This window comes from Cryptosporidium ryanae (assembly GCF_009792415.1).
Source record: "Cryptosporidium ryanae isolate 45019 chromosome Unknown contig_33, whole genome shotgun sequence".
NCBI classification, from domain to species: domain Eukaryota; phylum Apicomplexa; class Conoidasida; order Eucoccidiorida; family Cryptosporidiidae; genus Cryptosporidium; species Cryptosporidium ryanae.
In genome coordinates this window covers 248,828-272,130 of record NW_027125532.1, presented here as the reverse complement: position 1 = coordinate 272,130, position 23,303 = coordinate 248,828, and the positions used below count along the sequence as shown (strand labels likewise).

Here is a 23,303-nt window from a genome sequence, read left to right as displayed (position 1 = left end):
CAGTAAAGTAATGTTAATGACGCCCGGTCATGAGTCCCCACAAAACTGGCGATTCTTCAAGCGACTGGATCTCCTTAGCTCGAGATTCGCGTTACCACTCAACTTCCCTTTGGTTCTGCGGGCTCCGTATTCCTCGCTCTCATCGGAGCTCACACAATGACTGTCGCCTGGCCTGCTATTGTGTTGTTCTTCGTTTTCGTCATTTATGTGCTCGCGTCCATAACCGCTAAACTCCCTATTCGTCTTTCTGGCCCTTTTGACTCTCCCAGACGCGGCGTTCTTCCCTTTGTTGTTGCTTCCAGGGACGTTCCAAGCTATGTTTGATTTGCAGCTGCCCCTTTGACCGTTTGTCCTCGCGAATAAATAACTGGGGATCCTGTACTTGCTTGTGTTCAGTAAATAGTTCCACAGATCGAAAACGTCCGTGCTTCCCCTCTTGTATATTTCAGGATCGTCTCTACTTATGAAAAAATAGGAAAAGTTAAGCTGCAATCCGCTGCAAAAGTCGGACAACGACGGCTTGTTCTCAGTTTTAGAACGACCAAAGCTCTGCTTGCTATCTTCAGACATTATTTCGTGGTTAATGCTCAGCTCTTCCAACAGCGAGATGCAGTATAAGCCAATATTAAAGATTTTCTCTGACGAACCCTTGCTGTCGAATTTGCCGGATATTTTCTTGTTCAATTGATTGTAAAAAGCTCTAACGAAATTGTGTACTATTTTATTCACGGACAATCCATAATTACAACGAGCGATGCTATTGGTTACTGAAATGTAATATGTGAATGCCGACAATACACAGTCAATGACACAGTGCAGTTGTTCAGATTTACAGTTGCCGTTGTTAACTGCTGAATCAAAGAATATATTCAGGATACTCTCAAGCAAACACCTGTCCTTGCTTTCCTTTTTGCTTGTTTTCTGAAAACTGTCCGTCTCGTTTAGAGCGTATATCGACAATATGGGCAAGACGAATATTCCAATAGACCTACCCAAGGTTGTCGTCAGTATTGACTTGCTCTTTTCCCTATCAGTCGGGACTATTAATCTCGAAAACATCGCTATTTTGCCTCTGTTGATTACATCGTTGTCGTTCAGCTCAAACAATCGCAACATATTTAGATGATTCTTCCTAAAGAAGTCCCTTAATTCGGAGAAACAAATGCTGTTAATTAATTCGAAATACGCATCGAAACCAAACAATTTTACGTTGTTCTCTATGTTCTCACAATCGTTTTCTTTATCGTACTCCCCTTTGAAAATTACATACTCGATCAAAAACTTATTCTGCTGATACTTGTTGACAAATTCCGAGTTGCCTCCGTCTCGAGTGCCAAGTTCACTATTCACCAAATAACGATCAAACAGGGCGTGAACCTTACCAAAGTATTCGGAGAACTTCTCCTCGTCGATGTTATCCTGTTTAAAAAATAGGTGGTTTATCGCCCTTATTAACTTTAGTATCTCAATCATATTACGTCTGATGTTTAGTCCATCGCCTCTTAACTCCTTAAGTAACTTATCATTCAGCTCATTTAATACGTGCTCGACTTGGTCGCTTCCAATTTGGTTTGACTCGACTCCCCCTCCTTTCTTTTTTTCGATCTCCAAAAACAAAATAAACATGTCTATATCGTCGCACCTGCTTTTTCCGTTGGGCCCTGGCTTCTTTTTTTCCAGTGCAAAGCTACTGTACATGCTATCACGTTTAAAAAGCGTGGAATTCAACAAACTGCTGTCTATGCTATTGAAGATCCGGCAAACGATGAACCTGCTCGGCACGCCAAACCAACTGGGTTCATTAACGGCTTCAAACATAAAGTTGTTTTTGCTGCGTTTATCGGAAAAACATCCGTATGACATCTTCCTGCAGAGTACCTTTAGTACATTTGTCTTCAAATTCAAGGCGTGTAAATACCTTATCAATTTGTTTTTAAACGTTGACTTGGACGCAAAATAGCAGTTCTCGTACAACTTAAACACCTCCATTTGATTGTACAGCCCAACAATGTAGTTTAAATAGTCCATTGATTCCCGAGCCTCCATTTCACAAACAATGCGAGTTCCCTCGTTCATAATGTAGTGAATACAGTTAACCATGTATTTAAATTGCAGCTTTAAAATGTACTCAATCGCGTATTTGTCAATGTTAGTCTCGCTTTCCTGTTTATAAGAGGTGCCCCCGAGACAATTCACCCCCGAAACATTTGGGCACAATATCGTACCTAGTAAATTGTCATGTTTTATATCAGCACCAAACAAATGTATATAGGACAGCACTCTCCTTAACTGCGTCTTGTTTTTGTGGCCTATTGACTCAGTTAATTCCTCAACGACATTCGACTCAGTTGAATTGCAGCCTTTTTCATTAAAGTCAAGTCCCAACAATGCGCTCCAATTTGACAAAACGCCCTTGTTAAACAGTGTACCTTCTATCTCGTCAAGCAGCAGGTCGTTCCCTCCAGACTCGTCCGTGTCGCCGAAGTACGCAATCTTATTTGAGATCTGACTCTTTAACGTGTGGACATGTCTTTTGAAAATCCCATCATCGCCGGAGTTCTTCTTGTTTAAGCACATTGAGATAATTAAGAGCCTAAAGGATCTGTGCAATTCAAATCTCTGGCTAATAAACGCTTTGATTATTTTGTATGCAGTAGCACTCGACTTATTTGAATCTCCGCCACCATTGCTCTCCAAGTGCTTAGCCAAAATTTCAAACGAATCAAACTCAACCAAAACTTCCTCAATAATGTTCCTTATACACACGTCGTTTTGTTTATACGAGATGTACCAAAGAAGCCATAAATTGTTAATCACCTCTTCTGTTTTGTAATTTTTAAAATACCCTATCAGAAACAGCCTTATATTTCTATTTCTGTCGGATATGTGCCTCAAAAGATAGCTAATGCACTCACTGGTCGTGTTGCTCACTGTCTGATCTTCATGTTTGCCATTTCCCACGTGCGTTACCCAATTAGACAATGAAACGATAATGTTTTCACGTATATTTGGACACGAAATGTGTCCATATTGAATTACAGTTTTAACTATTTTAATGTGGTCGTAGCTAAATTCCTTACTTGCAAAACTGCTTATAATTTCATTCAGCGTGCTAAGCACGTTGTTCCTTATTTCACTCTGCTTATCGTTCAACCTGGAAATCCAAGAGTCGAGCAACGCGTCATTCAGTCTATCGGACGACGCTCCTCTGCCGACAAGCACGCCTTCTAAGTGGTCGTCACCCGTATAACTGAACAATACCAATCTCGAAACCAACCTCACTGTTTCAAGTCTAGACCTGTCGTTTCTCTCCTTCAAGTCGCAAATGAACTGAGTCACAACTGCCTGCACGTACTCACTGTCGATGTTGTTTAGGAAGTAAACAAGTCCGATAATCGCCCTACTCACCTCCTGTTCTTTGGCGTTTTCGTTCATCATTTCTCTAATAAACAAAGGCATCATCAGTGCGCTGTTTCTCCACCAATATCTATCGTCGCCTTTGTTCGTCGGTTCCTTTTTACTGTCGGATGCATTAAGTCTGCTCTTTGTGTATTTAACCGCTTCCAACAACAGTTTGTTTGTGAAATAAGATATGTTGCTTGCGTCCGCTCTGGCCAGAATGCTGCATATATTAGAGACGAAACCCAATCCGTCGCTGCTACCCACTTCAAAGCCGCACAATCTTACCGACAACCTTACAAGCAACGCAAGAACAACCTCGCTCTTGTAGTCCTTTATAGCGGAACTATACAACAGTCCTGCCAATGTATCCTTGCATATACTCACCACCTTCTTCTCGCTGCGAATGAGTGAACCTTCAAGCAAACTCAGGTACAGTTTGAAAGTGGAAACTACCTTTTTCCTCCTCAGCTCCTTCGGGTAAAGGTTCTCCAAAATACACACAAGTACTCTACTTCTGTCCTCACTCATTCTTTCCAGTGAGTAAATCCACGCTGTCATGGCCGAACTGCTGCTCTCCGCTACCGGGTTCTCGTTCGCAACGCACCTTAATACTGACTCAATGTGCTCTTGCACCCCGTTGACTATGTTCAAATTGACATTTTTGCTCGCATAGCTGCCCAGCTCGCTCTCGCTTATGATCTTGCTGTAGTACTCACTCGAAACCGGCAGTCCTACTCTCAAACAATCAAGTACGCTATTCAGCACCAGGCTTTTGCGTTCGCTCGGTTCGTCGTTCAGCTCCTCGCATTCAAGCAATACCCTAATTATCGGAAGCTCAACTTCGAGACTCAAGTTTGACAGGCAAATGCTTATTTCCCTCAACCTCTCAAAAGTAAGCACCTTCTTCCCCTTAAAAGGGTTTACCTTTAAAATGTCGGGTACGTGCCCAAGGTCGGCCTTCATTGTCTCAGCACTGCCTGCTATGACTCGCCTTCGCCTGCTCCTCAGCCGCGGACCGGCATTTACACACAGCTAAGTCGGCCAAGTTGCCGTGGTGCTTTCCCCTAATCACCCGTCCACTTCCCGTTTGCCTCCTCTCGCTCTGGTCGCGCTCTCCGCTCACCCGTTTCTTTCCGCTCACTCGGCTTTCTCTTTGACCCTTTTCGATCCCACTATCTTTCCTCGTCCCCTCGCCTTCTCCTATTTTTCCCCACTGATATTCTCAAACCCACCTTTGCAAACACAATTATTTACGTTGCATGCAATTATGTACACTCCCCACTAGGCGCCAAGTCGCCCATTTGTGGTGCTTCAGGCCGAGGCGAAACCGGCACCGAGCCACGAGGAGTGCAAACGACGATAGCTCAAGACGAAGTCGCAGGAGCCGCGACCACCAGCATATAAATAGAACAGGAGAACCCACCTGACGGACAAAAAGCAGTGCGTTTCGAGCACTGAGGAACAAAGGAGGCGATGTCGAACTCAAGAAACAGGTACGTGTCAGCAAAAACTCAATCAGCCCAAAAGCGATTTGCTTATCTAATAACGGCAGACCCGCACGGCCTGACGCGCACGTTCGCCCTGCAGAACAGTGCTGCTGACTCAATACTCGTGCTTAAACGTGGCTAACTGAACTCCAGTGTTGTAGATTTCATAAGACGCGACTCGCTTGAATGTTTGAACGAGGATGCGAATCAACCCTTTAAAAACGCGTTATTCCAATCAAACGTGGAGGTATACGCCTCTTCCCAGGAGGACCACGAGCTGCTCGCCAGATTTAGTTTCGTGCAGCCCGTGAACATAGATGGAATATCGTTCAAGTTGGCGGAGAGAGACGTAAGCGAGGGTTTCGGTCCCAGGAGAGTTAAATTGTTCGCGAACGCGACGCCGTATGACATGAGCGACGCGGAGAGCGAGAGCTGTACTCAGGAGATAGAGATTTCAAATGCCCAACTCTTGTCCGGGGAGGCAGTGGACTTGAGGTTGGTCAGATTCAAGAACGTTAATTTCTTGCAGATATACGTCTCAGAGAACCACGGAAAAGAGACCACAAGAATCGGAAGGGTAAACATATACGGTTCAAAGGGCGACTACGTCGACATAACAAAGTGGAAGCCACACAGGGAACAGCAACAGTAGATCCTCGGCCTCCGACGGGAGACCCGCAGAACACGCGGGTCACCGGACCAAGGCGCGCGAACACAGAAACCCTTTTCTTTAAAAATTGAAATTCCAACTCCTAAGTCTCCAGGGGAGGTAACTACTAGACTTAAATGACTATCGCGCCCCTACAACGCTCTGCGACTCCCTGTCACGCATTTGACCTCGATTCCGAGAGGCGGGAGATGTTCCGCGTCATGGAGCCGCCTACATCGAAACAAGCGGGGAGCGGCAGAGCGAGCGCGCTTCTAATAACCACTAAAAGCGTCCCGAGGGCCGCGCCAGACAGCGGATCATTACCTGCTGCCAGAATAGACCACCGAGTAGCGCAGTACCGAGAGAACGCTCGATAGAAATCCGCAATTTAGTTGGTGAGATTCAGTCTGTTGTACAAGTAACTTATAAACACTAGCTCATCCTTGTAATACAGCACGTAAAGTAATAATACCGGGCCAATGTATATGTCTGGATATAGTGTATCCCAAGTCCCGTGTCATTCTCATATATAAGTGTTGTGATTGTCTCGTATTATTTGCTGGACAAGGCGAAGCCTTCACCTAGGTGCGAGTGACCACCATAGAGAGATGGACAGTTTGAAACCATCGGCATAACTCACAGCCAAACTGTTTCCTTATGAGTGAATCAACGGCGTTTAGGCTAACGCTTTCTATAGATGAAAAGAATTGGCCTTCCTCGTGCACTAAGACCACCACGAGAACTAAAATCTCGGAAAAGTTCAATAGTATACAGTTTCAAACGCCTTGCCGTTTATGCCTCCCTCTCAATTGCTATCCCCACGCATCCGATAGTAATCGGTATGTGAAACCGTATAACATCTTGTAGTGACTTATCAGTCTATATTCTTCTCTGCGTCCGTTGCCGCATCTGTTGGTGATACCTGGGGAACACCGCCACCGCAGCACGACGAGGTACATCCAGACGCGATAATGCAACCGGATGTGCATCCGTTGCAGCTCTCCTTTCCTGAGTTGCAGGATCCGCATCCTAACGTTCCACATTTGGACGAGTCTGAACCACAGCTGCATACGCACGGCTTTCCGGATTCAGGTTTGGTTGACGAGACTCCGGACCCGGGTCTAGACGACGTTGGGGCAGACTCCGGTCTGGATGATCCCGACATAGACTCTGGTTTGGATCCCGGGGTGGAATCGGGCGACTTCGATAGTGAATCTAGTTTGGGTGACAGGGCAGATTCCGGTCTTCCTGATTGCGGTCCCGACGCTCTCCTGCTGCTTTCTGGAAACACCGGTCCCGGTACCTCTGCCAACGATCTACCAAAGCGCGTCGGCATAGTTGTCGTGGAAGTCGGGGTTCTCGGAGACAATGCTGCTATCCTTGCGGACACTGCGCCCGTTCGTTCTGTGACCGCCGCGGTTGTAGTTCTCGTCGACGTGAAAGTTGCAGGCTTCGTTGCTTCCGCTGTGCTGCTAACTGGTCTCGTTGTTGTGCTAACTGGTCTCGTGACCACTCTTGCAGTTGTTGTGCTGCTGGTAGTGGTGCTGGTGCTGCTGGTGCTGCTGCTTGGTCTCGTTGTTGCTCTGGCTGTGCTTGTGGTGGTGCTTATTGTGGTCAGCCTTGTGCTTGTAGTGGTCGTGGTTGCTCTTACTGTAACGGGAACTGTTGTGGTCGGCCTTGTGCTTGTGGTGGTAGTTGTGGTTCTTACTGTAACTGGAACTGCTGTGGTCGTCGTTACTGGCCTTGTTGTGGTTCTTATTGTAACGGGAACTGTTGTTGTTGTTGTCACTACTGGCCTCGTGACCGGTCTAGTGGACGTTGTTCTCGTGGTGGTGCTGGTAATGGGCCTCGATTCGCTTGATCCAGAGCCGATTATACCCGGTCTAGCGGGGCCTGACTGACTCGAGTAGCCGCAGCAGTCTGAGCCCACACACGAGGAGTTTTGACACGAACCAACTGCGCGTCCGTCACGGCCTACAATGCGTGCCGGGACGAATTTGACGCCTCTGCATCTCATTGGTGCGCACCCGCAGCACTGGATTTTGCCGCAACTGCCTCCGACGCATCTTGGAGGCACACAGCCGCAACCTGTACAGCTTGCTGGAGTGCAGGTGCATCCGGAGCACGCGCCGCATCTTGCTGGGGTACATTCCGGACCCTTGCATCTGAAGCCGTCGTACTCATTCGCGCTGCACTTTGGACCTATACAGTAACCACCAGTGCACGAGCCATGCTCGCAACGGTCATCGGGCTTGGCGTTAGGGACGCATGAGCCCGAGTTGCAGGAACCTGTGGTGCACGAACCCGGGACGCATGTGGGAGCCACGCATCCTTCCGAGTCGGGAGCGGCCCCAGAACATCCACTCGATCCGCATACTTCGCAATCTTGTCTTGTGCATTCTCCCTTAGCGCAGTGATAGTCTTCCAAGAACTCTTTTTTGACACACTTGGCACCTCTGATTCTCGACGGTACACAGGCACCCTCCTCGCAACGTGGTGGCTTGACATCGCAACCCTCGACTCTCGGTAACTCTGTTGTGCAGCCAACACATTTTGTGCTCGAGCACGAGCCTGATTGGAATCTGCCGCCAACGCACTTGCCGAGTTGGCATTTTCCGCCGACGCATGAGCCCGGTCTGCAGTTGCCGTGCTCGCATGTTGCCTCCGAGCAATCAACCTTATAAAATGCGACATGCTCGCAGTCCTTCTTGACGCATGCCGGTTTGTAGCAAATCCTTGGCGAGCCGTCCCTGTTTGAGATGCACGACGGGCCGGCGAGACACACGAGAGAGCTGCACTGAGCTGGTTCGTACTTGAGCTTCCCAGTAGCTAGATCCTCTAATATGACTTCTGGATCCCTGTCGCATGGTTCCTGGGCTTCCTCTTCTGAGATCTCCTCCGGGATCTCCTCCAGAATCTCCTCCTCATCCGCCTTTTCGGGCTCTATCTTAACCTCCGCGAGTCTGCGTGCCCCTGGCACTTGCCTTGGCACTGGTGTTGAAGTTACCGGCGTAGCCACTGGCGTTGCTGGACCTGCTGTCTCGACATCAGACTCGACCTCGTTCGTGGAGAAGTCCACATTTGGATCAACGATCGCGGTGCTCTTGGAGAGAGAGTTGATAGCGCGACATTCCAGCACCGTGAAGAACTTCGAGGCGGCGTGGGTCGTGGTTCTCTCGCGGTGTTCGAGTACCGAGACAGCAATTCTTTGGACGAGAAGGGCGCGTTCCGCATCCTTGTCACCCTCCTCGGCTCTCTTGAGAACGACGTCGCTGTAGAAATCCTCCAGATCCTTGGATGGCTCGAGCATAACAACGCCATAGCCCTCGGGTGTGCCTACAATGAATGGATCTTTGGTTTGGTCTCTCGCCCATGAAGGCAAGACTGGTGAGTACTTGTCCAAGTGATACGCAAGGGAAAGCGTTCCTGCGTTGATGGAATCTATTCTCGCGGCCTGATCAGATACTGTCTTGTAAACACCCTCCGAAACTGCACCAGAACTCACCAACTCGTCGTAAACACTCTTGCATACCTCCAATTCCGAACGGATATTCTCGCTCAATCTGTAGTAGGTTCTTTGGGCATGTTGGCGTTGATACAAAACTGATATCTTGTCTATTCTTCCCATATTCTGGTCCATGAAATTTCCCTGTGTCTTCACTAATAAACATTGGTCCTTGACGTACTCAACCAACTCGCTGTGTTTCGTTGGAACTTCTGGGGATTTGCCTGGAATCGGGAATGGCGTAGAGTGAGCTGCCAACATATATGCCGTGGTCACGAGGATATCGTTCTCTTTTGCATATGTAAAGGCCTTTATAATCAGCTCCTCTGTGATTTGAGAGTCGTTCAGCTCCGAAACCGTTCCTCTCAGCGCGTTCAGCTTTCTGAACTGCGACTTGCAGAGGGACTTCAAGTAGGATAGAACCTCCTCGTACACCTTCTTTGCCTCTGTCTCTGGCAACGAAACAATAATAGGCTCCACTTCAAAGATAAGAGATTGTTCCAGGTTCTCTATTAACTTTGTGTCTTCATTGCAGTAATTCAAGATACCTTCTCTTGTCGGTGGAATGAGTGGATAGTAGAAAAGGGAATCTTTGGAGTAAGCAGGTGCTGTTCCTGTGCTTTCCACAACAAGAGTCCCATCTTCTCCCTTTGTCAACACCATCTGTAAAGTCGGTGTCGCTGCTTGCTCGGGTTCAATGGTGCTCATTCTAGATATATAATCAGATGGCTTGACATTCGGCGTATAATCCACTCCAGGGATAATTTCGGGCCCACTGTGAATCGCCTGCTGTCTAACTGCTCTTGGTGAAACATATACGTTTGTTTGTGCACCCGAACATAACTCCAGTGTTGTTATTACAGCAAGAAGTGTTAATAACTTGGATAGTTTCGAAAACATCTTTGAAACACTTCCCGGTTCTCTATAACAATTTGAACTTGATGTAGAAAAACCAAATCCGAGTTCACTTTTTAAAAAACTCAAGACTAACTTAACTGTTCTTAGAGAATTGTAAGTAAGTTACTCCCGTACTATCTCGAGAAACGAAAAATATTTATCACTTCTACCTATTTAAATACAGTATACGTATCCTCTATTTATTGCTATACTATATTGTACTTTTCTATTTATTTACCTAGCTAGTACAGAACTATTTATATATACCCCCATTTTATACGTATAACTCTACTTTATTTATATTTATTTAACCGGTATTTATATACCTAGTGACATATATAATATGCCTATACAAGTACCGATACACTATATTTATTCTACTTTTGATTCCCCTATTGCGCGTACAATAATTTGTCTATAACCACTATTAGGGTTAGACAGATCCACTATTAGTACCCTTTATTCCCGCCTTATCATCATGTTTACCCAATAAAATACCCAGGTATAGGAAAAAATCAAAGGGCGCGTAGTTTCTAGAGAAAATAAATGCAGGTGATTCGAAACAGTATAATAGGTAAAATCTATCTGAAGAGGATGCAGAAAGAAGGCACAGGAGGCCTCTGAAACTCCGTTCTTTTCTGGAACGCACTTGTTATTCGCTGACGACCACGGGACTACGAGGGACCCTGGACTCGCGCTACCTGGAGTTTGGGTTTTGACGGGTTTGGATATTCCTTGCTCCAAGGCGCTATACACTATATGACTGGTCACCTTCGCTCTCCGTCGTCTTGCACAATTATTCACTTGTTTTTGGTCTCTTATTTGGAAGGAAGTGGGCGGTAAACCGAGCACGTACTGCACGGAGTGTCTTCTCGCGACTGCCCGAAGAAGCGTTTTGTCCTCTCGCCTCTTTTATCTGCGACATGTCACAGCACCCCTGCTGCTCGGATTTATCTGTAGAGTTTCGCTGTTAGGTCTTCTTGTCACTCAAGGCGTCTGCACTCGCTTTGCACTTGTTGTTTGACGGCGATCTGAACGAATGCTGTGTTGACGGCGAGTACGGGCCTGCTCACTTGCATTTGACCCATCGCTGCGGCCGAACCTCTCTTTTCCCTACAGTGCCGAGTCCACCAACCGGGAACCCATAAGTTGGATATTCGCGTCACACAGAGCCGTTATCTCTTAAATTGCAAGTCGGCGCGCGCTGCCGGCCTTTCTCGAGGGAAAACATGAAACCTGACCAAAGCAAGAGTGAACTCGAACGGACAGAAACTTTGTCAAAAAGCAACAACTCCACGTTCAAACTCTGTCTCTTGAACAAGTTCTAGAGGGAAAAGATTCGCAATGGCACGGGGAACGCGTTTTGCGCCTGCTCGCGCCATCTTATTCGTTCCTTTAAAAAACTGTCCCGATTCAAATTTGCTCCCGAAAAACATACAAAGACTTACATGCATGCACCGGTGATGACGTATGAAACATAACCTCGGAAGGCCCTGCACGCCACACCAAACCGCGTTTTGGGTCTTTTCCATTACCCTTGAAGAAACTGTGCATATTACTGCATGTAGATTTACAAAACAGTGAAAAATTAAGCCGCGTTTATTTAGCAGTTCAAGGACACAATTCTTTCTTTCCTTTTATCCTGTTTCTAGGACCCCTATTCTCGTTGAAAACGGCCCTGAATCTTGGCCTTGCATCTCACTTATCTGTCCACAAAGACTCTTTTTGCAGCTCCTGAACTAACAATTGCTTTAGAGGTTCTTGAAGACGCCCTCCTGGGCTCGGTCATTCTTTTGAGGATTATCTTGTCAAGGTGCCGCTTAGGCTCCGTCCTTCCGCAATCTATAACCCAATTAGACAGGAAACGTCTCCGTCACCGGCAGTAAGAATGACAGAAACTGTTTCGAAATGACTTGAATGCGGCATTCTGGGTGAATCGCTGTTCTAGAAAAAAAGACTTAAATCAACACCACCTGAAGGCGAGGACTCTTCGTTTATAGATCCTATAGACAATAATCTCACACAGAATTCACCGGCAATGCGGAACTCTACCCTGCTTTTGATGAATACGTCTGAAACAAGTAAATTCACGAATTTTAGAATCGCCACTCTGTCATTTGAGTTTTTGATGCCACTCACTATTTTGTGCGTAAATTTGATCACACTGTGGTTACTTCATGCGCCCACAGAGCACTTTAAGAATTTGCCAAACAACGCAACGCCAAAGCCGCGCTCACAGAGCCTACAGCCAAATAGTCCCTTCAGGTGAATAAGCATTCAAAGTTGACTTGCTTTTGCGGAAAAAAAAAGCGATAGCAGTAAACTGTGCTTTGCAAATAACCTGTGGCAAAGCGTCCCTTCCCGATAGTCCGCGGTAAGATAGTGTTTATATGTGTTTCCATCCTCACAGTCAGTGTCTTGCTTAATTCCGAAAAGTCACGAGACACAAGCGTTGAGTTGCATATTTCAGCATGCTTTGGCAATGCCTTACCGCCTGCAAATCTTTTTTTGAGGAGAAAATGTGCCCGCCAGAAATTCCCGCCTATAGTCAGTAATGCAAAACCGAGCATTCCTCGAGGTGTGTGACCACCACTGTCTCCCCGAATACACTGAAATTGAGTAATGCAAGCGACGCGCCAACTCCAGAATCAACAATCGGATATCAAATTAACCTCTTGAATACGTCGTTATCCTTTGTTACGGTTCAAACGGCAATCTCGGCAGTGCGTCTCTGGCCACTCCTCTCCTGTTCAAGTACTTGTACCCCTAATTTGAGACACAGTTCCGAGCTCAAAGCTCGGAAAGTGGACTTTAGACAAACCCTCCTTCTCTTTTAACTCAAAATTCCCCTCTAAAGTCCAGTTCCTAGACTCCTTGCCGAATTCATGCTGTGAACGCCGTTGCTCGGCAAGTAACCCATAATTAGCAAAAAAGCCTCTTGAACCCACTTCAAAAGACGCACTCTTGCGAAATCTTCTTCAGCTGTGGAACGCAATCGCTACAAGCTCGCTTTCTGTTGTGCACGAGCCAGAATCAACACAACCAGTTTAGACCCCACTTTTGTTCCTAACTACGTAACAACGTACACTCGGACTGCTGAAAACGAAGCTAATTGCTTCGGAGATCCCACTACAAAAATGAGTGCGGGTGCCTCCACTACCCGAACAAGCCTCTCCCTTACCAGCCAAACTATTAATTTCTCATTGGAAAACAGGCCTAGTGCCGATCGGCCTCGCCCGATGTTTGAGGCACACTATGTCATTCGGAATAAACTAAAACGACCAGGTTCGCCCTGAAACCTGGCTTCCACACAAAACTGTCCTAAACTTAGTGCAAAAAAGATTCTTCTCCGTCCGCGTAGTGACTACCGCATCTTCACTATCCCCTAGTTGGTCAACTAATCTAGGTGCACATTAAATGCGTGTGAGATGCACGAGCTGTTCGGAACACTCATACAAGAACACATTGACATTGAAATACAAAGCAAAACAAAGTCTTATTTGTTTTCTTCGTTTTCATTTACAACGATTCGCCCTAGACCAAAAACTAATACGAAATCCCATGTCCTGGGAAACTTATTTGTTTAGAATAAAATATATCAGACATCCCTATTCCCCCGTGACCACTAAAACTACCATTTTCCTCAGAGTATATGGGAAATATTCGATTCAAACTGCATTAGACAAACAATTCCTTTCGGCTAAGCGCAAATACCTTGCTTACCGTCTTGTGTTCCGGCTCTTCCGCAACACTCATCACACCGCGTCATTCAAAATCAAGTGCTCGATTTTTTGTCTGGGAAAGTCAGAGTTCCCCTTCCCTCCTGCTGTTGAGGCAAAGACCGAGGTCCCCGAACTTGTTCATTTAGTCTGAAAACGGCTTATCGGAAATGACACTCCATAAACCTGAAATAAAGGACAAATGCCAATTTACAACTGAACTATGCTTTCTAATCATCATAAAGCAGTACTAAATTGCACACAGCTCTACCTATTTTAGTTTTACTGTTTGCGAACATTCTTGCATGTTATCTAACATAAAACAAATATCCCCCTCCTAACAAAACCCTTTCCTCCTGCATTGTTGCCGCCCATTTGCATGAACATTTACAGTATTAAGGTTTAACTGTGACAAAATATTCTTAAAAAATCAAATATAATAGAAATCCCCAATGATATTATATTATTAAACTATCGCTAACTTGAGGCATTGTTGACACATAAATCTGTATTTTAAAGATTTAGAAATAAATCCAATCATAACTGCAATATAAGCTAGTCATTAACCTTGTTGTAACTATGATATATGGTCCTTTGCAAATTTTTTGAATTTCGTTCTTAGTTTACGCGTGCCTCTGACTCTGACAGAGAGCCTGCAAGTTGAGGGCTTAACTCCCGTTTTATAATGATCACATCTAGCAGTCCTTTTCAATTGTTTGGACTTGTAGGTCTTTTGTAACGAGAATGCAGTAGACGGGATGGTGGGCAAACTTACAACATCTAGCTCCGCATCTATCCAGGCTCTATCATACTGAGATAAAGCCAAATCTTCCCTCATGTTCGGAATTAAAGATGGGTATACAGGATCCAGCACCCTTAATGGAACAATAGCATTACCAAATTTACGAAGATCGTCTCCTATTTTATAAATATTGTCATCAATAAACCCTGCTGAGAATATTTCTTTGCAAAATATTATTAATAAAAAAGATTCGAGAGGTCTCAGCCCTGGCATGAAATCATATAAGCGCTCTCTACATTTTCTAAGACGCGCAGTTGTCGTTCCAAACAACATGTTTATAACCAATTCAATAAAAAAGTAAGCGACCTGCTTTTCCGAACCAAATTTCCAATCATATCTCTCAGAAATCAAATAGTATCCCAAAGCTGTAAGAGCGATTCTGACTGGTAAAAAATTCCTTTCGGGATACCTCTTTAAGTTTTTATTATCCATTTTAAGAAAGGATATTGAAAGCAAAAGAGAGTATCTATAAAAGCTGCCTGGATCCATAAAACCACTTTTCTTCGCCAAAGAGCCATAAATATTGTCAATTCTTTCCTCAAATTCCTTCTTCTGCTCTTTAAATCGAGTCCCAAAGGAGTTCGAGTCCAAACAAGACCTGACAGTTTTGCATATTTGCTCGTAATTTGGCGACAACTGGTCGTCCACTATCAGCGAAACGGCAAAATAACAGTTTTCCATGACAAAACTCTCATCTTTGTATCCCATACTCATCAAGGCCGAACCCAAAATGTCCTGCAAAGTGTAGCTAAACGTGGTTCCTGTTAACATTGGTATCACTCCGATGTACATACAATGAACAAGTTCCAAATACCAAATAGAAGGAATCATACAAACATCTATTGCAAAAGACATTACTCTCTGATAAGGCTCGTGTGTAATCACTGCTAGCTTCTTCTTAAAGTGCTTTACCCTTGGGAAATGCGAATTCAATAAAGCCTCCCCGCGGTCCATGTACTTAAGAACCCAAAGAGACCTCAAAAAATCACTTTCTTTTGTTTCAATTGGAACGTGTATTGGTACTCCTACTTGATCATATTTAGGAATCTCCTTATTCATAAATCCATCAGTATTGTCCTCAATATGATCCACACCAAGTGAAGGTCTTGGTAAATCTGACTTAAAATAAAAACTACTATAGAATCTTTTTAATAAGGGTGCGTCACTCCTCCCTAGTGACAAATTCTTGATTAATTTAATAATCAACAACCACCCTGACATTCTTCCGCTCGGACTGCTCACTTCATAAAGAGCAGAACCACCGCTTTCCCTGGCCTCATTGTTAACGGCTTCGCCTCCACCTGCTTCACCTTCGTCTGCTCCGCTCCTACCTGTTTCACTATCGTTGGCCTCACTTTTAACTGCTCCGCCTCCAAAAGATTCTGAATCGGCATTAGGTCCGGCACTCATACCTTTTTGCACGTCTATTTTCTTGTTGTCCTTACTATCAGCTCTCAGTGATAACAAGTGATCCCATAATACCACAGTAATAATAAAAAATAGCAGGAATCTTACACATAACATTTTGCATTAAAAAAAAATAGCTGATGACAATATCTAGGGTACCTTTTTTATTTATCATGTTACCGCCTTTTGGGAAGGGCTGTCATGTGTTGAAAAATCATAATTAACGTATATGTGAACATTGGAACATCTAAATAGGATATGATGGAAGGAACTTAAATCAATGCACATTTTTCTGCTTAAGATTAAACGAGACTCTAGATGAAACTGCAACAAAAAAGCTACACACGGGGTAATCCGTGTTTTGTTCGAATTTAGGAATTACAGTACGAGCTAAAATCTACGTGTTTAAGTAACCCTGTAAAAACAGAGTTCGTTTTTTGTAGCAAACTAACATTTCAGTTTGCACTGGTGCTGATATTATTCCAAAAAAAAATAACACATTAAACTGAGAAAATCCATATTTATAGATTGAACTCATGCTTTAAATCCTGCATCTTATATATTACATGTGACCTCTTGTGACTAATATCCCCTAGTTACAGACATATAATGAGGTGCGAACTGGGGAAAGTAAAGCAAAGCTGGCCTGACGGACGGAAACTGCAACATCTATAATAGTGTTATGTTCTGTCATTGGCCAATAATATACAGTGCAATCACTCATCCCGTTTTCGAAAAACTCCGTCTTCCTGATTTCCATAAACGTCGACTTCGTCCCCCTTGTTTGGTTCATCTTCTTCACCTCGCTCCGGTTTGTTAGCTTTATGATGCATAGTGCCCCCTTTTCTATTTATCAGTCTCGAAAAGAGTTTCCTAATAGTTCTGGAAAAGGACTTCTTTTTCTTTTTTTTGTAAATCTCGATGTCTTCTTCTTCAAAATTCTGATCGATCGCTAGATCTTTTTCTTCCTCTTCAGAAAGATCTTGATCGGATTTGGTGTCCACTTCGATCCCTTTTTTGTCCCCGGTTATCGTAAAGTTCAACCAGGAGTAATCGTACCTGTCTATCGGCAGACTTTGCATCATTTCTGGAATCACAGAAATATAGGACTCTAACAAGATCCTCTTTGGATGAACCAAATAGCCGTCCACCTTATTTATGTGAATTCCTATATCTTCGTTAATGAATCCAACAGAGAATATCTCCTTGCAAAACACCTCGAGTATTTTTCCATCCAAGTGCTTGTTACCAAAATCAATTATGCTTTTTCTGCAGATGTCAATGATTACAGACGCATCCTCAAACATTAAGCTCGTGATAATTTTAGCAAACAGCTCTACGACCTTGCTCTCGGACTGAAATGAAAGATTGAGTTTCTTGGCCATGGCATAGTAACTCAAAGAAGCGTTCATAATTCTGATAGGCAAAAAATTCACTTCTGGATACTCGTCGTTAGGCTTAAATTTAGACGAAAGCAGGTGTATTGAATAAAGTACGGAATACCTGGCGAACAAAGAGGGCTTCAACATCCCACTCAGGGCCTGGATATTCCCATACATATTCTTGATTCTATAACTGAGTTCAGGCTCTAGCTCATAAAAATCGCCGGAGGAAAACTCTCTTGAATCCAGACACGTTTTCATTCTATGACATATCTCAACGCTTTGTGACGAAATTGCGTCATCCTTCACATTAGATGCACTCTCCATGCAGCTCTCTAAGTTGAATTTCTCATTCTTGTATTCCATTGACATAAGCGCCGATCCTATAATGTCCTGCAAACTATAACTCATCAACATCCCATTTAGGTAGGGTAAGGTGCTCACAAACATGCAGTGAACAAGCTCCAGATACCACACAGAAGGCACCATACAAACCTCTATAGCGAATGTCATAAGTCTTTGGTAAGGCTCAGTAATCACTTGTGGCAACTCTTTCCTATAACTCTTTACTCTCGGGTAGAAGAACTTCTTCTGTAAATCCATGAATCCCCCCTTGATGTAGGACTTTCCCAATTTGTACTGCACCAGCGAGGCCTTCTTACTTGGGATGTGGCAAATATTCGTGTACTTGTCCATTTCCACACCAATGGGTTTCAGAGTCCCTTCTCCAGAAACGTCCTTGCAGAGCGAAACCTCCAGATCTGACGCATCTAAATGAGAAGCATATAAACTCTTAAACTTCAAAGAGCCAACAATCCCCTTTCCTTCCCGGTTAACCAGTTCAAAAAACCCCTTTAAACTGCTTTCCCTAAGATTATTTGCAGCTGAGCTACAACGCGTTTCGCTCTCATTTCCGAATACAAAGGAAGCGCTCCCAATTAGAGGCAAAACCAAAAGAAAACAGTATCCTGTCATATGAAGTCTCATTTTCCTCAAAACAACTATCTCTGCACAAAAACTTCATTATACTCATGTATTTCCTGCCAAAGCATATCAGTCAGAAAATTGAAGGCGGTTGGCGCGCACATGGCTTCTGGGTAATCCTGACCTTGCATTGCAATTTGCTTTCCACCCTAAATATTAGTACTCGATCTTCTCGTGAGTGATAGAACTAGTCAGAGTGTCCCGGCCTCAATCCGGTTCTTGTTGAACCGTAACTCAACATATGCCTGTTTGCAAATGCCGGTATCCAACCTGCGAAGCTGAGTTGGATATACATAGACACACCAAATCCTACACAGGGTGGAATCGGAGCGCAGAAGTTTCGATAAAACAGTGAAACCGAAAATAAAACGGGATGTAATACTATTGAAATGCAACTATAAAGTATTGTTATATTCTATTTTACGAAAGAAAAAAATTGTGATAATTCCAATGCGGCTGTGTAAAACTGGATGCTCGTTATATATAAAGCCACCAAATAATTCAACGAGCTCCACTTAAATATTCACAGTTCAGTAATAGAACATTACGCTACGTTGTTCTAGACAGTTAAAATAATTATCAATTTAACTTTCTGATCTTGTTAAATATTTTCTTTTTCTTAGACTTAAACATGTTTAACGAAGTGCTGGCTCTGCGTCCAGTCCTGGTCTTTTCTATATCCTTGCATACTGTGGAAAGAAAGGTTCGACCAGCTACACCCTTAACGTACCTAAGTCCACGAGCACCCACTACAGAGGCGCGGGAATCGGCCGGATAAGGGACTGTGACTGCGTCGCCTTGGAAATGCAGCCACCTAACGTTGCTCTCATCCAAAGGCAACGTAGGCATTGAGGATGGAGCGAAGGCGAGATAGTCTTTGACGTTTATTCTGTTTGGCATTACTGCGCTCTTGAAAATCTCTTGATCGCCAAAAATCTCGACACTCTCATCTATAAATCCAAAAGAAACCATCTCGATACATATATGAGTGGACAATAAAGAAGTATACACATTTTCTCGTGAAAAACTCAAGAACTTTCGTTTGCAGTAAGTGAAGTAATTATCAATACTTGAGTAGAATGCGCTACTCAGAAACTTTATAACAAGTTTGACGGTGTCAACTGTGGTTAAATTCATATTTGCAATAGAATTCTCCAAAGACAAAGACAGAGCTATGACCATTGCCCTTATAACCAAAAAGTTTCTCTCCGGAAAATGATCCAAAACATTAATACTTATTCTCTTGGACGATAAAAACAGCAAAATAAAATACTTTGCGAGTCTTTTTGTTTCTGCTAGTTTCTTTACATCAACCAGCTTCAAATAGGCACTGTTAATCCTAACTTCAAGTTGCTTTCGCAGTCTCGTTAGCTCGTCACTAAAAAATTCGTTGTTCTTTAGACAAACGTACATTCTTTTGCATATATTATCTGCGTTCCTCGATATGTCTCCGTCTGAAACCGAGGATACAGAAATCACACAGTTAATTCTGGAAAAGGTCTGGTCCAAATACGTGATGCTCTTAATGGCGGATCCAACCAGGTCCTGCAAGCTATAACTCATAAGCATCCCCTTAAAATAGGGAGCCATTCCAACGTACATACAGTGAATGAGTTCTATAAACCAGAGCGAGGGTATCATGCAAACCTCTATGGCAAATGACATCACTCGCTGGTACGGCTCCGGAGTCAGCTTCGGAAGGTTCCTCTTAAAGTGCTTAATTCTTGGAAAAAAGGCTCCCTCCGGCCCTATATTCATCAAAAAAAGCTGAGGTGCATTTGCTTTAAAAAAATCATAATTCTTCACCTCTGACGGCTTGTGTACAGGTACTGAGTACCTTTGAAAATTACTTTGTAGGAAAGTAAAGCCATTCACTTCAACAAAATCATCAGAGCAAGACAATTTCCCCTCTCCAAAACCAAAGTAGTTGCTCCTACTGTTTTCCAAAAATTCCCTGAGTATGAATTTGTCACGTCTGAGATTATTGGCCTTAATCAAATAACTCAAAAGAGCATTCTCCATACACGGACCCAGCTCAACCAAGTAAGTCACCAGCAATAGAAACAAAGACAGCCTGAGCCCCATCTTCAAAAATAATATTTCCACCCCTGCTTCCTTCTCTCTTGATCAAAATGCGTATATCAGTGCGTGGCGCCACTTTTGCTCTCCCGGTCCCCTGGATCAGACGGTCCATAATTCCGAAAAGCTGGCATACCCGCCAAGTAGGACAATTAGACTAGGGTGGAAGCGCAGCGAGAGGCGTTTGCATCTGTGGGAGTGAGTTGCAGGACGGTGAATCCTGCGTCAAACGTGAGCTTTGAACCCGTTAAAGTCCGGAGTTCGGTTTGAATTCTCGATCTTCCCGTAAATGTCAACTTGAATCCAAGTCGAAATGCAGACACTTTGGCCACAAAGTGAATCACCTCAAATAGTGCGTGAACAGGGGTGTTTTTTGCAGCGGGTTCAAGACGAGTTTGAAAATTTCTGTTTACGGGTTAAACGTTTGAACTGCGGTCTTCTTGCTGTTATTTTCTAAGTGGCGAAAGAAAACTACAGGCGTTTCCAACTGTCTTTTTTTCGTATAGACGATAACAGACCGCGTCTCATTCGCCTGACCGCTTCGTCTCCGGCTGAGACTGTCTTTCCGCTCTCCAAATTCAAGGCCACAAGTCCGAATGCTTTTCCCCGAGCGAGACAAACTCTCGCCTTTTCCAGTGCAGGAGAGCATGAGTCCGGGTAGTTGTCGTCTGTAGCGGGGAGTACCGGTCTTTGTCCCCACCCACTTCTCCGACTTCCCAACAGGGTTTCCCGCGTCCCATGCATGAATATACACTGCACCCGGCCGCTGCAGTGACCTGGGTGCCTCGCATCTCGGGACGGGATTTGACCTTCCAGTACCTCTTCCGACCCCGCCCTGCACCATATCCAATTTAGTTAGTGGCTAAAGCGTCAATTTGTTCGAGCTCCAGATTGTGGCTATGCATGCGAATGGCCACTGGACCAAACTACCGTCCCATACGTCTATCCTCGAATTTCTGTGTATTTGGCGTGACCGTGCGGAATGCAGAGCGGCTAGCTGCAGTTCTGTTTGACATGCATTATTAGGGGTATCCGGGCGACAAAGACAACTGTTAAATCTCAAGGGAACAGAGAACACCGAACCAACAACCAGCAATATGAAGTGAAAATAATTGAGAAAATGGATGCATTTCAAAAGTGTTTGAAATAATTCAGATTTAATTCAATTAAATTAATTTGCCTATAGCAAGTAAAACCCTGATTTGTTTTTGCTAAACCGCTTTCAGATGGGACTTGGCGATTTGAGCAGTGCCTAGGTCCATCCGCTATATTTATCCTCATCATTTATTAAAAACCCATTTGAGAGATACTTTGGAAGAACCACCTTGTTCACAGTTCTAACAACCCTACTTGACAAGCTCTTTTTTTTGCAAATTCGTTTAGACACCAGCCTGGTGTTACGGACATGCTTCAAGTCCCTTTCTCCCCTTTTCTTTGTTTTGGAAAATAGCTTCGACGTGTAAAACCTATGTGTGGCCGGACGAGGAAGAGGAGCCTCTGTGATTTCATCCTCATCAGGGGTGAAATTCAACCACTCCGTATCAATATTTTCAATTTCCTCATCTACAAGCATACTTGGAACAACGCTGCCGTAGCCTTTGCTGAGAACGCGACTAGGCCTGGTGGCTTGGATGAACTTCTCCCTATCAGAACCAATAACATTGAAACCTTCGTCTATGAATCCGACGGACATGAAGTCTTTACAAAGGCATTCAAACAAATAGTTGTTGGAGCGATAATTTAGTGAAATAATCCTCGCTAAAAATTTGTAGCAATACTTGAAGTATCTCTCAACAGAAATCATTGTACCATACGAAATTAAATAGTAAAGTGACTTAAACTTCTCAACAATATCTCTTTGTCCGATGTTTATTATTGAAATCATTGAGGCCATAGCTCTTACCGGAAGGAAGGTTCTAGTATTGTGGTTTTTCTCATACCCTTTGGAGTACGGAGAACTTGAAGTAGCAAGTCTCAAGTAATAAGAAGCCACTTCTTCCATATCCTCTTTGTTAATCTTGACTGACGTGTATGCACCTTTAATTCTGTCAAGAAACTCGTCTTTGAGTCTAGCATACTCCCCATTTTCAAAGACTCCAGACTCCAAACATGCCTTCATTTTGTCACAAATGTACTCGTAGTTTGGAGAAATGTTATTGTCTGAAACCATTGAAACTGCCCTGTAGCAGTTTTCCATTGAAAAGTTCGAATCCAAGTAACCAACAGTCATTAAGGCGGAGCCAACAACATCCTGCAGACTGTAACTCATAAGCATCCCCTTGAAAAAGGGGGCCATTCCCATAAACATGCAATGAATAAGCTCAAGATACCACAGCTTAGGCATCATGCAAACCTCAATAGCGAAAGTCATCAGTCTCTGGTAGGGCTCAGGCGGAAGCACAGGCAGCTTCCTCCTGAAGTGTTTAATTCTTGGAAAAAATATCTCATTATTCCCAAGCTCTTTTGGGCCCTTTGGGTTCAGTACATCGTAGCCGGGACTCTTCAAAATGCCATCAAGGCTATACGCAGACTTCTTGAAAACCTGCAGAAGCTTCTGCTCGTGAGGGACATGAAATGAGTCATTTTCCAAACTCTGACCCGAATAACTATTGCTGTCATAAACAACATCGCCGTTCACGGCGATTTGGGGGTCCGAAACTTCGCAGTACTCGTCTCTAAACTGTTCAGAGAATGAATCTATAATCCAGGAATTAGAGCTTTTCTCCTTCCAGTCCTTCATTAGAGTCTTGATGTACATTGAGGATCTCCACGGAGCACAAAAGAGACTCTGTGATTTTATCTCGTCAACGCTGATGCAGGTACACAAAGACAAAGTAAAAGTATAAAAAAGCGATAGTAGAAAACAAAGAAGTACACTAGCCGTCATGTTTATTATACATTTGTCCCATTTACTAGCTCAAATAGTCACTTGTTCTTCCATCCCTTAACCCACTTAATTTTTTGCAGTCCACAAGTTTTAATCACTGTTG

At 44.0% G+C, this 23,303-nt stretch overlaps 7 protein-coding genes across 7 annotated transcripts; 1 reads left to right on the top strand and 6 right to left on the bottom strand.

The window, feature by feature from the left end:
* Positions 1-27: 27 nt before the first annotated feature.
* FG386_002111 (uncharacterized protein) lies at positions 28-4,365 on the bottom strand (the record flags this gene model as incomplete). Its single annotated transcript, XM_067341459.1, has 1 exon — positions 28-4,365. The coding sequence occupies one exon, from the start codon at positions 4,363-4,365 to the stop codon at positions 28-30; it is 4,338 nt and encodes a 1,445-aa protein (XP_067197545.1).
* Positions 4,366-4,875: 510 nt separating this feature from the next.
* On the top strand, positions 4,876-5,541 carry FG386_002110 (thioredoxin-like protein; the record flags this gene model as incomplete). Its single annotated transcript, XM_067341458.1, has 2 exons — positions 4,876-4,895; positions 5,043-5,541. The coding sequence occupies 2 exons, from the start codon at positions 4,876-4,878 to the stop codon at positions 5,539-5,541; spliced, it is 519 nt and encodes a 172-aa protein (XP_067197544.1).
* An 871-nt stretch (positions 5,542-6,412) lies between these two features.
* FG386_002109 (secreted protein with cysteine rich repeats and a mucin like threonine rich repeat) lies at positions 6,413-9,943 on the bottom strand (the record flags this gene model as incomplete). The annotated part of the gene is made up of 1 exon (XM_067341457.1): positions 6,413-9,943. The coding sequence occupies one exon, from the start codon at positions 9,941-9,943 to the stop codon at positions 6,413-6,415; it is 3,531 nt and encodes a 1,176-aa protein (XP_067197543.1).
* Positions 9,944-14,236: 4,293 nt separating this feature from the next.
* Positions 14,237-15,871, bottom strand: FG386_002108 (uncharacterized protein; the record flags this gene model as incomplete). Its single annotated transcript, XM_067341456.1, has 1 exon — positions 14,237-15,871. The coding sequence occupies one exon, from the start codon at positions 15,869-15,871 to the stop codon at positions 14,237-14,239; it is 1,635 nt and encodes a 544-aa protein (XP_067197542.1).
* A 713-nt stretch (positions 15,872-16,584) lies between these two features.
* On the bottom strand, positions 16,585-18,237 carry FG386_002107 (uncharacterized protein; the record flags this gene model as incomplete). The annotated part of the gene is made up of 1 exon (XM_067341455.1): positions 16,585-18,237. The coding sequence occupies one exon, from the start codon at positions 18,235-18,237 to the stop codon at positions 16,585-16,587; it is 1,653 nt and encodes a 550-aa protein (XP_067197541.1).
* Positions 18,238-18,813: 576 nt separating this feature from the next.
* On the bottom strand, positions 18,814-20,319 carry FG386_002214 (uncharacterized protein; the record flags this gene model as incomplete). The annotated part of the gene is made up of 1 exon (XM_067341562.1): positions 18,814-20,319. The coding sequence occupies one exon, from the start codon at positions 20,317-20,319 to the stop codon at positions 18,814-18,816; it is 1,506 nt and encodes a 501-aa protein (XP_067197648.1).
* Positions 20,320-21,565: 1,246 nt separating this feature from the next.
* Positions 21,566-23,053, bottom strand: FG386_002213 (uncharacterized protein; the record flags this gene model as incomplete). Its single annotated transcript, XM_067341561.1, has 1 exon — positions 21,566-23,053. The coding sequence occupies one exon, from the start codon at positions 23,051-23,053 to the stop codon at positions 21,566-21,568; it is 1,488 nt and encodes a 495-aa protein (XP_067197647.1).
* Between the last annotated feature and the right edge of the window lie 250 nt (positions 23,054-23,303).